This window comes from Crocuta crocuta, unplaced genomic scaffold (assembly GCF_008692635.1).
Source record: "Crocuta crocuta isolate KB4526 unplaced genomic scaffold, BGI_CrCroc_1.0 scaffold170, whole genome shotgun sequence".
Taxonomy (NCBI): domain Eukaryota; kingdom Metazoa; phylum Chordata; class Mammalia; order Carnivora; family Hyaenidae; genus Crocuta; species Crocuta crocuta.
In genome coordinates this window covers 6,572,750-6,586,656 of record NW_027527853.1, presented here as the reverse complement: position 1 = coordinate 6,586,656, position 13,907 = coordinate 6,572,750, and the positions used below count along the sequence as shown (strand labels likewise).

General features: G+C 35.4%; 1 protein-coding gene across 3 annotated transcripts in view; it reads left to right on the top strand.

Moving 5' to 3' along the window:
• BTAF1 (B-TFIID TATA-box binding protein associated factor 1) overlaps nucleotides 1-13,907 on the top strand; it is a 102,434-nt gene that overhangs the window by 25,655 nt on the left and 62,872 nt on the right. For all 3 annotated transcript variants that reach the window (XM_077779904.1, XM_077779897.1, XM_077779888.1), the window contains 9 exons: nucleotides 377-513; nucleotides 4,178-4,307; nucleotides 4,558-4,626; nucleotides 5,763-5,852; nucleotides 6,492-6,587; nucleotides 6,685-6,861; nucleotides 7,935-8,075; nucleotides 8,741-8,865; nucleotides 11,357-11,477. In XM_077779904.1, the coding sequence (XP_077636030.1) occupies nucleotides 377-513; nucleotides 4,178-4,307; nucleotides 4,558-4,626; nucleotides 5,763-5,852; nucleotides 6,492-6,587; nucleotides 6,685-6,861; nucleotides 7,935-8,075; nucleotides 8,741-8,865; nucleotides 11,357-11,477 (1,086 nt within the window). The remainder of the gene's footprint in view (nucleotides 1-376; nucleotides 514-4,177; nucleotides 4,308-4,557; nucleotides 4,627-5,762; nucleotides 5,853-6,491; nucleotides 6,588-6,684; nucleotides 6,862-7,934; nucleotides 8,076-8,740; nucleotides 8,866-11,356; nucleotides 11,478-13,907) is intronic.

The following is a 13,907-nucleotide window of genomic DNA, read 5'->3' as shown; positions in this document are numbered from 1 at the left end:
AGATTTAATTCTTTGTTTTTTAATGGCTGAGTAATATTCCATTGTATCTGTGTACCACCACATCTTTATTACTGTGGTCATTTTGAAGTATCACTTTTTCAAAATCCTCTTTGTTGGTTATGATCATACATTTGTGCCACATCTATGACAAAAAAAGTTAAATACACAAGCACCTGATGAATTGGAAGAATAGGAAAGAAGGAATAAAAGAGTGAACTTATGGTAATAGCCATACAGCAGAATAGCATGAAGCTGTGAAACTGTGGTCACTTTGGATATAGTGAAATTTATAGACTTAGTCCTCTTCTGAGGCTAAGATGATGGACATTTATTTTAACTTCAAAATTTCAAACTCAGCATTCTTTTATTCTTTTAGACTCTCCAGGCAGCTGAATTGATTGACTCAGAATTTCGAGCAGGAATGAGCAATAGACAAAAGAACAAAGCTAAAAGAATGGCCAAGTTATTTGCAAAACAGAGATCCAGGGATGCAGTGGAAACTAATGAGAAGAGGTAGTGATTTATTTTTTGCTTATTAATTTAAAACAGTGATTTTTTTATAGTTTAAGTTTGTGTCTGCTTGATTTTTAAAAACATTTGCTGACATTGTCTTTAGCTGGGGAGCATTATTTGGATTGTCTTGCTCAATTGTCAGAGATCATTTACTATTACTAGGGACTAGGATAGCTTCCCCAGAATAATCCACATATGCAGATTATTTTTCTTACTAATTATGACCTTTAAATTGGGGATGAAGATCTTCCAAGGGAAGTGCATTCCAGGCAGAGGGAACAAATGTAAATGCCTTAATCATAGACCATTCAAGAAACAGAAAGAAAGGCAGTGTGTCTAGGATGAGTAGACAGAGGTGAGGGTAGGCAGAGTGAAGTCAGAGATGGTCTAAGGGCCACAATTTTTTAAAATTTTTAAAATTTTATTTTTTTTTTAAATTTTTTAATTTTTAAAAATATTTGTTTATGTTTGGAGGGGGAAGGGGCACAGAGAGGAAGATACAGAATCTGAAAGCAGGCTCCAGGTTCTGACCTGTCAGCTCAGAGCCTGAAATGGGGCTTCAACCCATGAATTGTGAGATGACCTGAGCCGAAGTTGGATGTTGAACCACCTGAGCTACCCAGGCACCCCAAAGGCCACATGTTAAGAATATGGATTAGTATAGAACTGTCACAGTATTACATCATCTGTCTTCTAGCCTGGGGGCTAAACTGCATAGGAAACAGTAATCCAAGTTTATTTACTTAATCTTGTTGTAGGAAAGAACTCTGAGTAAAATCACTGTCCAGATTTTCTTAATGAATTAATAAAAGTGGTATCTGTATATGGTTTGGAACACCAATTCTAAAAGAGTGGTTCGAAACAACCTTGTTTAGAAGCACTTTGAGGGGTCTGTTAAATGCAGATATTCATTAATTAAAATGCAGATTTTCATTTTCAATTAACAGAGCCGAATGGGGCATTCATTAAAATGCCCCATTTAGGGACGCCTGGGTGGCTCAGTTGGTTAAGTGTCCGTCTTCGTCTCAGGCCATGATCTCACGGTTCGTGGGTTCGAGCCCCGCGTCAGGCCCTGTGCTGACAGCTAGCTTAGAGCCTGGAGCCTGTTTCAGATTCTGTGTCTCCCTCTCTCTCTGACCCTCCCCTGCTCACGCTGTCTCTCTGTCTCTCTCAGAAATAAATAAAACATTAAAAAAAAAAACTGCCCCATTTGGCTCTGTTAAATCTGAATCTTTTGTGGTGTTCTAGAAATGTTTGAGAAAATGATGAATTAAACATGTGAAAACTTACAAAGTTTGGTTTTTGCAGATGACAGGACCTTTTGTTTTTTCCATTTATAAATACAAAGCTAAAATGTAAATGTTTATAGTGTGTATTTAAAAACTAGGTGCAAAGGGGAATAAATAATAACCATCTACTTGGTATAAATTTTTACTTGGGGTTAAGTTCAGTATGAAATTTTTATTAAGCTTCATTAAACTACAGGGTTTTTTTTGTTTTGTTTTGTTTTTTAATGTTTTATTTATTTCTAGGAGAGAGAGAGAGAATAGCGTGAGCAGGGGAGGGTCAGAGAGAGAGGGAGTCACAGACTGAAACAGGCTCCAGGCTCTGAGCTGGCAGTCAGCACAGAGCCCGACGCGGGGCTCGAACCCACGAACCGCGAGATCATGACCTAAGCGAAAGTCGGATACTTAACCGACTAAGCCACCCAGGCGCCCCTAAACTACAGGGTTTTTTAAGTAAACAACTAATTAGGATTATATATAGTAATGTAATAAGTTTTTATTGGCTTTATTTGTATAAGCACTTTTACCCAAATATTTGGATAAATATTTGAAATAGTAGACTTTATTTTTCAGAGTTTATGATTCATTACGCAGATAATTACAGAATACTTTCTGAGTACTAGATACTGTTCTAAGCCCTTAGGATGCACTGGTGAATAAAGTAGATAATTCTGCCTTCATGAAGCTTACATTCTGGAAGGAAAAATAAATAAAGAGGAAGATAAATAAGTATGGGTACCTGGCTGGCTCAGTTGGTAGAGCTTGCAACTCTTGATCTTGGGATTGTAAATTCAAGCCCCATGTTGGATATAGAGATTACTTAAACATAATTTTTTTTTTTTTTTTTAAAAGAAGATCAGTAGGAGCGCCTGGGTGGCTCAGTTGATTAAGCATCTGACTTTAAATCAGGTCATTATCTCACAGTTCACGAGTTTGAGCCCCACGTTGGGCTCTGTGCTGATTAGCTCCAAGCCTGGAGCCTGCTCCAGATTATGTGTGTCTCTCTCTCTCACACCCACTCATATTTTGTTTCTCTCTCAAAAAGAAATAAACATTAAATAAAAAAAGATAAGTAACATTAGTATATGTATATATGTGTTAATGATGAGAGTTAAGCAAGAAAAAGATAAAACAAGGAAGAAATATGTGAAATGTGTTGTGGGGGAGAGAGTTTGAAATTTTAGGTAAGGATAGTCCGGGAGGGATTCACAGAGGTGACTTTTCTTTAAAGATCTGAAAGGACTGAGGATATGAGTCCTATGAATATTTGGAAAAGACATTCTAAAAAGAGGAGAGTAAGGTGACCAAGCAGTGTGTCTAGGTTGGAGAAAATTCAGGGAAGAAGAATAATAGAGAAGGAGACTGAGGGAGGTTAGATTTCTTTTATTTATTTATTTGTTTGTTTGTTTATTTATTTCTCTATTTATTTATGTTAATTTTGAGCGAGACAGAGACCGCATGATTGGGGGAGGGGCAGAGAGAGAGAGGAAGAGAAAGAATCCCAAGGAAGCTCAGTACTGTCAGTGAAGAACTGAAGAGCCTGATGCAGGGCTCAAACTCATGAAGTACAAGGTCATGACCTGAACCGAAACCAAGAGTCAGACACTTAATCGACTGAGCCACCCAGGTGCCCCTCTTTCATCACCTTTAGAAAAAATGGTTGGCCATAAATAAAACATTAAAAAAAAAAAATCTGACCCTCCCCTGCTCACGCTGTCTCTCTCTCTCTCTCTCTCTCTCAGAAATAAATAAAACATTAATTATTAAGATATGGGGGATATTTTAGAAAATAATGCTGTATGTAACTCAGCTGTGCTAGTTGTCCTTTCTGTTAATACTGAATAAAGTGGTTTGTCTTCTCTTTTGTTATGTTTTATTATTAGGCTGGTCTCAATATTTTTGTTCTAGTCATAAAGTAACATTTCTTCAGATTTTCTGGACATCTTTTTCATTGGTCAATTATCTCCGTTTTTTAAGAGTTAGTAGGAGTATAGTGTGCTACTCAGTATATTAGTTTCCTCTAGGGTAGAAAAGCCTAGAAAAGTTAAGCTAGGTCAGATTTAGGTTGTTAGACCAAGGGAGTTTAAAATGAAAAGAAGAGCTGGTTAAAGAGAGGAAGAAAGACTGTTAAATTTGTGATTCAGTTTGAAAGCAATCCTGGAATTCATGAACCTATTTTACATTCATCAGTGAGAGTAGGGGAATATATTTTGCTCAAAACTTTTAAGTAGTTAATCTTATTTTATGCATGAGATTTTAAGTAAACTATGTAAGTAGAATGTGGCATAACATTTATTCACATGATGTATTCTCTTACATTCACTGTGGTTCACATTATTCTTCATTCACTTTTTAAAATGGTGACTTTTATTTTTTAGCAATGATAGCACTGATGGGGAACCAGAAGAAAAGAGACGAAAAATAGCAAATGTTGTTATTAATCAGCCTGCAAATGATTCCAAAGTTTTGATTGATAATATTCCAGACAGTTCTTCCTTAATTGAAGAGGTACTATTAAAATGACTTAAAGTGTCTTTTGAAATTGTTTATAATTTTTTCATACTAATGTGTCAGTAGATTATCCATTGGGAGAAATTTTATTGTATGTTTACTTCATTAGTAAAAATTTTAATTACTAAAAAATTTAAAACCTGTACTTACTAGACCTGCAAATAAATACACTTTATTAAATTACTTAAGTTGTTAGCATAAAACAAACATTTTGAATTAGTAATTCTGTTTTTTTTTTTTTATTCAGACAAATGAATGGCCTTTAGAAAGCTTTTGTGAAGAACTTTGCAATGACCTTTTTAATCCTTCCTGGGAGGTAAGATTACAGCTTCGCTCAGCTCTGAGCTCTGTTTTTGTTTTTTGGGTTTTTGTTGTTGTTGTTGTTGTTAATGAAGGTAACCATGTGAAGCATCATCTATTTTTTTTTTTTTTTAGGGCGTTCTCTATTCTTCCCACTGATCTGGGTACTTCATATCACTCATCTTCTAAGTGGAAAACTTTAGTCTGATTTGCCCCTTTCATACCTGTTTTGGTCATATATCTTTAGTGAAATATTCATTTCTTTTCATTTTTTTAAGCTGTGGTATTAAGACTTGATATCTCTCCCAAATAGTAAAAACTTCCTTTTTAAGTGGATGATTTGATTAAGAGCCCAGTTTGATTAAGAGCAGTAGTTTCCAAGCCAGCATTTTAGTTTCAGAAATACTTCTTCAAAGAAAATCTTGATCAGATCCCAACATGTTAAAAGAGATGAAAGTGAGGTTCCTCTGATTGAAGTTGAGAGTTGGTGGTCTCAAAGCATTCTGTCCTACTTTGGTTGGCTTCTGGGTAATTTAAAAACCACTGCTGTGGAATACCTTTTAGCAGTCTTTCTGCTCCTTGATGTACACCTGTTTAAAGTTATTCAAGTGTTAACTTAAATTGAGTCTTGAATAAGTGGGTAGCTGCAGTGTCAGTGGTCTGTTTCCTCCCTTCCACATGACGCTTGAAAATGCTACAGAGTGACAGTGAAGCATTAGTCATGAGACAGTTGAGTTGTCTTCCTTCACATTTACCCTGGTATCTTTGGAACTTAGTTCTAACATATATATTTCTAAAATATTGATGTTGGGGCTGTAGGGAACAACATATGATTCTGTCGTCATTTTTGCTGTGGATAATGCTAAATGCAGGTAATGGGTAGGGAAGTCATAGCCAAGTAATTATCGCAGAAGGATCTTAGAGTAGTTATTTTCTTAGCTTGATTTTAGAAAAATTTGACATAACCAAAATTGTGAAACTAATACATGTAATTTTTCTTGGATAGCAGAAGAAAAGCACATTTTTTTGAAGTGCCACTTTAGTTTATTCTGATTTCTTAAAAATCTAGTATCCCTTATTGATACTGAAGAAAAATTAAGGTCAGTTTCTGAAGCATTTAACCTTTGACATTTGGATCTTGTTTGTTTTTAGGTTCGGCATGGTGCAGGCACTGGACTTCGGGAAATCCTTAAAGCTCATGGAAAAAGTGGTGGTAAAATGGGAGATAGCACTTTAGAAGAGGTAAGTGTAGTAAAGGACCAGTTATCAACAAATTTCAGTAGTTGGCTTCTTTTCTCAAGACAGGGAAGTTACAGAGTTTGTGTCATGACATAGAAATGAGAGAAATAAATAAATATGGAAAAGTAAATACGAGGAAAAATGTTTAAAGGTTAGGAAGAAGTGTATTAACGGAGAAAGAATGAGTTACCGGGAAAGATTTGTTCAAAAACATTGAGTGGAAAAATATGTAGGAGCAAGACACCAAAGATTGGGAAGTAGAGGAGGAGGTATAAGAGGATAGTTTAGAGGTCATTGAGCAATATGATTGGTGTACCATGAGACACAGGTAATAGAGATAATAGATACGTGACAGATAAAATTGAAATTAGAGCAATCTTGAGTAGTTTCTTAATTTCTCTTAGAGTGCAAGTAAGAATAGAATTCATAAATCTTTAAGATCTTGGTGTAGTATATTTGAACCTAATTAATAAACATGATGTGGTTCATCTTAAAGGTAGTAATTGGGAGTCTTCTATATTTTGGTTGTTCCTATAACAAAAATTGTGTGTCCCACTATTTTAATCTTAATTTTGGACTTACTGTGCCCCAGCCTCCAATACAAAGTATGATTTTGGTAATTAAAAATGATTGTTTTAACAGATGATTCAGCAGCATCAAGAGTGGTTGGAAGACTTAGTTATTAGACTCCTTTGTGTTTTTGCGTTAGACAGATTTGGAGACTTTGTTTCTGATGAAGTAAGTATCACCTAAGGGAGGCTTTGTCTGATCACATTTCAAATTCAACAAAATAAGTCTTTTGTAAATACGAGTTTTCTTCCTTTCTTATTCATAGGTTGTGGCACCAGTTCGTGAAACTTGTGCTCAGACATTAGGTGTGGTGTTAAAACACATGAATGAAACTGGAGTTCATAAGACTGTGGATGTGCTGCTTAAGTTACTTACTCAAGAACAGTGGGAAGTTAGACATGGTGGTCTGCTAGGAATAAAGTATGCTTTGGCAGTTCGTCAGGTAAACACTTCAGTTTTTGAAGCATGGAAGTCCCCCCCCACCCCTTAGTTTATTTTTATTAATGATATGAAATGGCCTTAGATTCTTAGTGTTACAGATGAGCTGGCATTTTAAGATTTGCCTTCTTGAGGCAGTATCATAGAGATAGGTGGTGCTATAAGAATTTAAGTACAAATCAAAAGATGGTTCATTAGGTTTGAATACTTGTTCCTGTATATGGGTCTCATAGCAGGACCCATTCTCAGGGTGATTCCTTGTGTATGATCCCAGGAGTAGACTCTGGGGACTAGCTCTATTGGGGAAATTGAAAGGAGAATAGATTGAAGTAAGGAGCGCAGGAAGGGATGGCTTTTCCTGCCCTTTTCTCTCACACCCCTTTTGGTTGTCAGTAGTGTTGAATAAGAAATAGAAGAACTTGAAGTTCCAGCATAGCAGTATGTATCTGTATGTGTTCACGCAGGGAGTTCATAGTTTTACCTTGAAAACATATTCTGATTTTTTAAGTCACATTGGATAATAGAGTACTTGATGCTGTTGTGGTTTTTCAAATGGGATTAATTACAAATAGGCTTCTTTTGATGTTATTTTTCTTTTTTATGTGATTTTTTTTTTTTAAATAAAGATTGGGATTTAAAAAAATGTTTTATTTTTGAGAGAGGGAGAAACAGAGCGTGAGCAGGGGAGGGGCAAAGAGGCAGGGAGACACAGAATCCAAAGCAGTCTCCAGGCTCTGAGCTAGCTGTTGGCACAGAGCCCGAAGCAGGGCTCGAACTCACAAACTGTGAGATTATGGCCTGAGCCGAACTCAGATGCTTGACTGACTGACACCAATCAAGATTAGGATTTTTGGGGCTTGTGTCTGGTTTATTTGGAAGAATGCGTGACTCTTGATCTAGGGGTCATGAGTTCGAGCCCCACGTTGGGTGTAGTGATTACTCAGATAAATAAATAATAAACTTAAAAAAAAAAAAAAGACTGGGATTTATGCTTTCATATGGTAAATTTAATAAAAAAATTTTTTTAAGCACAATAATTGCATTACAGAAAATTTATTTTGATGTGTTGTTTTACAGGATGTAATTAATACTTTATTGCCCAAAGTTTTAACTAGAATAATTGAAGGACTTCAGGACCTTGATGATGATGTCAGAGCTGTTGCTGCAGCATCATTAGTACCTGTGGTAGAAAGCCTTGTAGATCTTCAGACACAGAAGGTAAATGAAATATTTTTGCATTTTCTTCTATAGAGCTTGTTTACATTCAGGGCGCGGCATCTGAAAAACATTGAACTGTGAGATCATGACCTGAGCTGAAGTCAGACGCTCAACCAACTGAGCCACCCAGGCGCCCCGTGGTTTTGGCTTTAAGTTGTTTTAATATGGTATCATTTTTTGAAATGCCTCTTTCAGGGTCTGTCTGACTTTGCTTTTTATTATCAAGACCAGAACATGAATACAGCATTTGGAAGTGTAGCAAGCAGTATTTATTTAAAAACGCAAACACTAAATTTATCTTTTCATGATGATTAATGTTGTTTTAAATATACTTTACAGAGGTCATGTCTTTTGTGTGTACACTGTTGTTTTCCAATTTTAGTATTTTTACATAAAATAAGAGTATTGGCTATCTTATTTCCTGAATTCTCCCTCCCTTTATAAGCCTGGCTATGAAGGGAGGTACCAAAGTAGAGTTGAGTGGCATTTAAGGAGAGGTAGAGAATTACTAAAGGCAAATAATGTCTCCCCCTTAGTTTTGCTCAAAACTGGCAATATCCAAGGGCATGGGGATTGTATATGTTTTTGAGTCAGGTGATTACAGTTTTGCATGCCATGTGAATATATTGTGTAAAATAACTTTTTCTTAATAACTGATCCTATAGGTACCCTTTATTATAAATACATTATGGGATGCTCTTCTGGAACTAGATGATCTTACTGCTTCAACAAATAGTATTATGACTCTTCTTTCATCCTTACTAACTTATCCTCAGGTCCAGCAATGCAGGTAATTATTTGTAGTTAGTAGAGTAAAGTAAAAAATGTTTACGTAACGTTTCCAGATAATGAAACTTAAAAATACAATAGTCTGGTGTCTTGAAGTACAGCATTTAAAGTGAGTTGGGAATGTCAAAGACTAATATTTTCCAAGTGGCCTTTTCTTCTTTACTCTCTAGCCACCAGGATAGTTGGGGCAAGAGCTTACTAAGGTCATATTTACTCTTGGGCTACTTTGGTTATATAATTCTTCATTTTGTTCATCCTGTGATAGTTCAAAAATTTAATCATTGGATATTATTTTCATCTTCAGCCCAAATATAGAACTTTAGGCTTAGAGACATTTAGCTGATAGAATAATCATTGAACATCAGCATTACATTTTCCAAAATTTGCTCTGCAGTGAACTTTTTCTTTGTAGTATTCATTTCGACTCTTGCTCTTGATTTCAATAATTTCATCAGGAATGGAATAGATAATAATGTCCAAAGACAGAGGTTGAGTGAAGCCAAAAATGTAAATCAGAAAGTGTCACCTATTTTCCTGTCCTGATATTTGAAATAAAGTTCAGCTAATTAATGTATTCCCTATCTTTTAGATCACCTCCTGAATAATATTGTTTCTATTAATAGTATCTTTGGAGATACAGAAGAAAAAACTCGCATGCAACTTTAAAAGTCACAGTTAAGAAAATTAATTACCGTTCTTAGCCTAGTGAGGATGTTTAGTGAATGTTCATGATTATAAATGATTTCTGACTATGTGAGTCTATTTCCAGTGAAAATCATAGTTGTATTAAAAACATGTTCAGAATGCTTCAAATAATATGGACCCTGCTGAGAGTACTTCAGGTGTAAATAGAAGGCAGTAGGACAGCCTGCAAGTTGAAATAGCAAAATAAATGCCTATAAAAGCAAATGAAGAGAAAAAGTGGTAGTGTATATGTGGGATTTACTAATTTTCAGGCAGTTTCAATTAGTATTGCAGTCTATAGGGATTACATGAGTTCATCTGTGTGAAAGTCCTTCTCAAGCTGCAAAATGCAAGAGTTTTTAATTACTGTAAATCAGAAGTTGGTAAACTTTTTTTGTGAAAGCCCAGATAGTGATATTTTTGGTTTTGTGTGTCATATGATCATTGTCAAAACTACTCAACTCTGCCATTGTAGCACAAAAGCAGCCATAGACAATACATAAGGAATGAACATGGCTGATTTCCAGTAAAACTTTATTTAAAAAACAGGGTGGGTTTAGATTGTGAGCTTTTTTTAACAACTGTCCTAAATAAAGGACTTCGGACTTAAAAAAAAAAAAAATCTTTGAGTAGATAGTGTCAGGAAAGCTAGATAAGGAAAGCTAGATAATGTAAGGAAATGAAAGAAGTAGTGAAAATTCTGTTAATTCAATGTGAAATAATGTAGCTTTACTTTTTTTTCCCCAAAGTTGCCTTATTAAGTTTGCTTCACATGTTATATTTGGCAGATATTTTTATTAGAAAATTTGCTTCACATACTATGATATTTGGCAGATACTGCCTAGCTATGTGAATAGAAATGCAGCATGTCATTTGGAGCATGAACAGTTAGTCTATTAACAAGACCTTGTTATAATGCTTTTACATAGTTTTAGTCTGTTTATTGTCTCTGTGTTCATGTGTTTAATAATTTTATAAGTAAGTTAACTAAATGTGTAAATAAATGTAAGAAGTGATGTTAATACAAACTTGCAAGTAATGAAAATACTGTTAAAATATAGACATCCTGAGGGGACGCACAAAAGAACAGATAGTTAATACTTGCCATCTTTTATTCATGCTTTTCTACTGAGTTCCATATTTTAAATGCTATTTATAAATCATTTCCTAATTCAAAGTAGTTTTTATAAATGATTCATGGTTGTGACAGGAGTTTTGTGGTCCACGTTGTTAGCCTAGATGTGGCTTTGCTTGCTTTTCCATTTAAATTCTAATTGTGCGAAGAAAGATAATGAGTTTCCAAACTTTAATAATGCTAAATTGAGATAACAGATTTCAAAGCTACTACCATACCACGTCTTGCTCATTTGATATGTGGCAGAGATGACCCTAAAGGGGAATGTCAGTTATATGCATCTAATGGTTACTCATTGGGATTAGCTGTGGGAAAGAAGAAAAAATTAATCTTGATTTTGTGTACCTACACGTTAAGACACACGTCCCATTTTCCTAAGAACAGATTGAAAAAAAGGGCAGCTATATTAAAAGGTTCTAATTTGACAAAGGTAATTCATGGTATTAGTACCATAGAACTTAATGTTAATATTTATGACTGCATTTGCTCTGGTTATTTTGGTGCTATAATAACAGTTTTGAATGAGAATGTTAAATGAACATTCATATAAAAATTATATTATCTTTTTAGAATTCATCAAAAAAGATATGAGGTCTACAGGACATATTTAGATAATGTATCAATAGAATTTCAACTGGAAATGAGTAAGACTAATTTGTGTCTTGTTTATTAGTATTCAGCAGTCACTCACAGTTCTAGTTCCACGTGTCTGGCCTTTTTTGCATCACACTATATCATCAGTTCGAAGAGCAGCATTGGAAACTCTATTTACGTTATTATCAACACAGGACCAGGTAAGAACTAACAACTATGTGTAGTGATATTGAAATTACATAAAATAATTTTATAAAATAAATCTTACCACCAGGTTACCCTTGCTACATATCCAAAGATCAGGAGAATGCTGGGCCTAGAAGAAATTGTATGGTGACCATGAAGACATATAAAAATATAATCACCATGAGGGCAAAAATATTTTAATATTTTGTTCTAGGTCACATTCCCAGTGCTTTGAATAGTGTTTAACACATAGGAGGCCTTCAACAAATATTTGTTAAAAATGTTTTATTTATTTTTGGGAGAGAGACAGACAGCATAAGCAGGGGAGGGTGAGAGAGAGAGGGAGTTACAGAATCCGAAGACAGTCTCCAGGCTCTGAGCTAGCTGTCAGCACAGAGCCCGACACAAGGCTCGAACCCACGAACTGTGAGATCATGACCTGAGCCAAAGTCAGATGCTTAACCGACTGGCCACCCAGGCCCCCTAACATTGCTATTTTTAAAATAACTATAGGTCAAACAAAATGCTAGAATTTAGGGGAAATATCATACTCCATTCTTAGGACATGCTGTTATTTGTGGGCACTATAGATTGAGCCAGTGATCGTTAAAAGCAGTAGTTGTTTTGTTTTTGTTTTTGTTTTCAGACAGTAAATTATAGTATGGTAAATGTCTTTCTTGTGTTCACTGACCATGCGTTTCTGGTAACTTAGAAATACGCCATGTACAATGAGAAAGAATGAAATATGGTCATGTGTAGCAACATGGATGGACCTTGAGGGTGTTATGCTGAGCAAAATAAGTCAGGCAGAGAAGGACAAATACCATATGTTTGCACGTATAGGAGGATTAGGAGGAAGCTAATGGAGGACCATGGGGGAGGAGAAGGGGGAAAATAATGGGGGAGAGGGAGAGACGCAAACCGTGAGAGACTCTTGAATGCTGAGAACAAACTGAGGACTGATGGGTGTCGGGGGGAAGTGGGGAGATGGGCATGGAGGAGGGCACTTGTGGAGATGAGCACTGGGTGTTATATGGAAACCAACTTGACAATAAACTATTTGTAAAAAAAAATAAAAATAAAAAATAATTAAAAAAATAAAAGGAAATAGGCCATGTAGACTTGCTGTAATCTGCAGCATGGTATTGTATTGCAATTCTGTGAATCTGTATCTGTAAATTTTGTTGTGTTTTATCTAAGCAGAATCTTGTAGAAAATCTTATCAGATCTGTTTTGTGATAATCCTCAATTGATGAGGCATGGGCTGATAAGACACACTGGCATGGGTTGTTCTGAATTTTCACTTCAATTTTGTTTTGTGGTTTTTGTCTAAATGTTTTTGGTGTCAGTATTCTTAAATTTGCTTTGGTTAATCCTCTGGAAGTTACCAAATTTCCTTATTTCATGTTACTATTTTTCTAGTAGACTTCACTTTTTTTTTAAATTTTTTTAAATTTTTTTGTTTTTATTTATTTCTGAGAGAGAGAGAAAGGGAGACAGTGTGAGCAGGGGAGGGTCAGAGAGAGAGGGAGACACAGAATCCGAAGTAGGCTCGAGGCTCTGAGCTAGCTGTCAGCACAGAGCCCAACGCGGGGCTCGAACCCACGAATCATGAGATCATGACCTGAGCCGAAGTTGGACGCTTAACCGACTGAGCCACCCAGGTGCCCCAAGTAGACTTCACTTTTAAGAGCAGTTTTAGGTTTACCAAAATATTGAACGAAAAGTATATAGTTCTTATATGCCTCCATATACCCCCCACCCACATTTTTCCCTATAGTTAACATCTTGCATTAGTGTAGTACATTTCTTATACTTGGTTAACCAATATTGATCCAGTATTATTAAGTAAAGCCCATAGTTTACATTAGGGTTCACTCTTTTTACTGTTTTGTATAGGTTTTGACAAATGCACAGTGGTATGTATCTACCATTATAGTATAAAAAAATGCCTGTGCTTCACTTAAGTACCCCTTTTCCTCCTTCCAAATTCTTAACAATCACCTATCTTTTTTATGTCTCCATAGTTTTACCTTTGCCAGAATGTCAAATACTGGAGAGTCATGCAATATGTAGCTTTTTCAGATTGGCTTCGTTCACTTAATAATTACGGTTTCTTCATGTCTTTTTATGACTTGATGTATCATTGCTTTTTATCATTAAATAATATTCCATTGTATGGATGTACGATTGTTCATTTACTCACTTATTGAGGATATCTTGTTTGCTTCCTATTTTGAACAATTATGAATAAAGTTTGAAAAACATTCATGTGCAGGTTTTGTATGGGTACAAGTTTTTAGTATTAGGTAGACACCAAAGAGCACAAGGAGATGTTTAATTTTATAGGACAGTGTCTTTCACAGTGGCTATACCATTTTGTGTTTCCGCCAACAGTGAATGAGAGTTCTTGTTGCTGTATGTACATCCTCACCAACACCGTA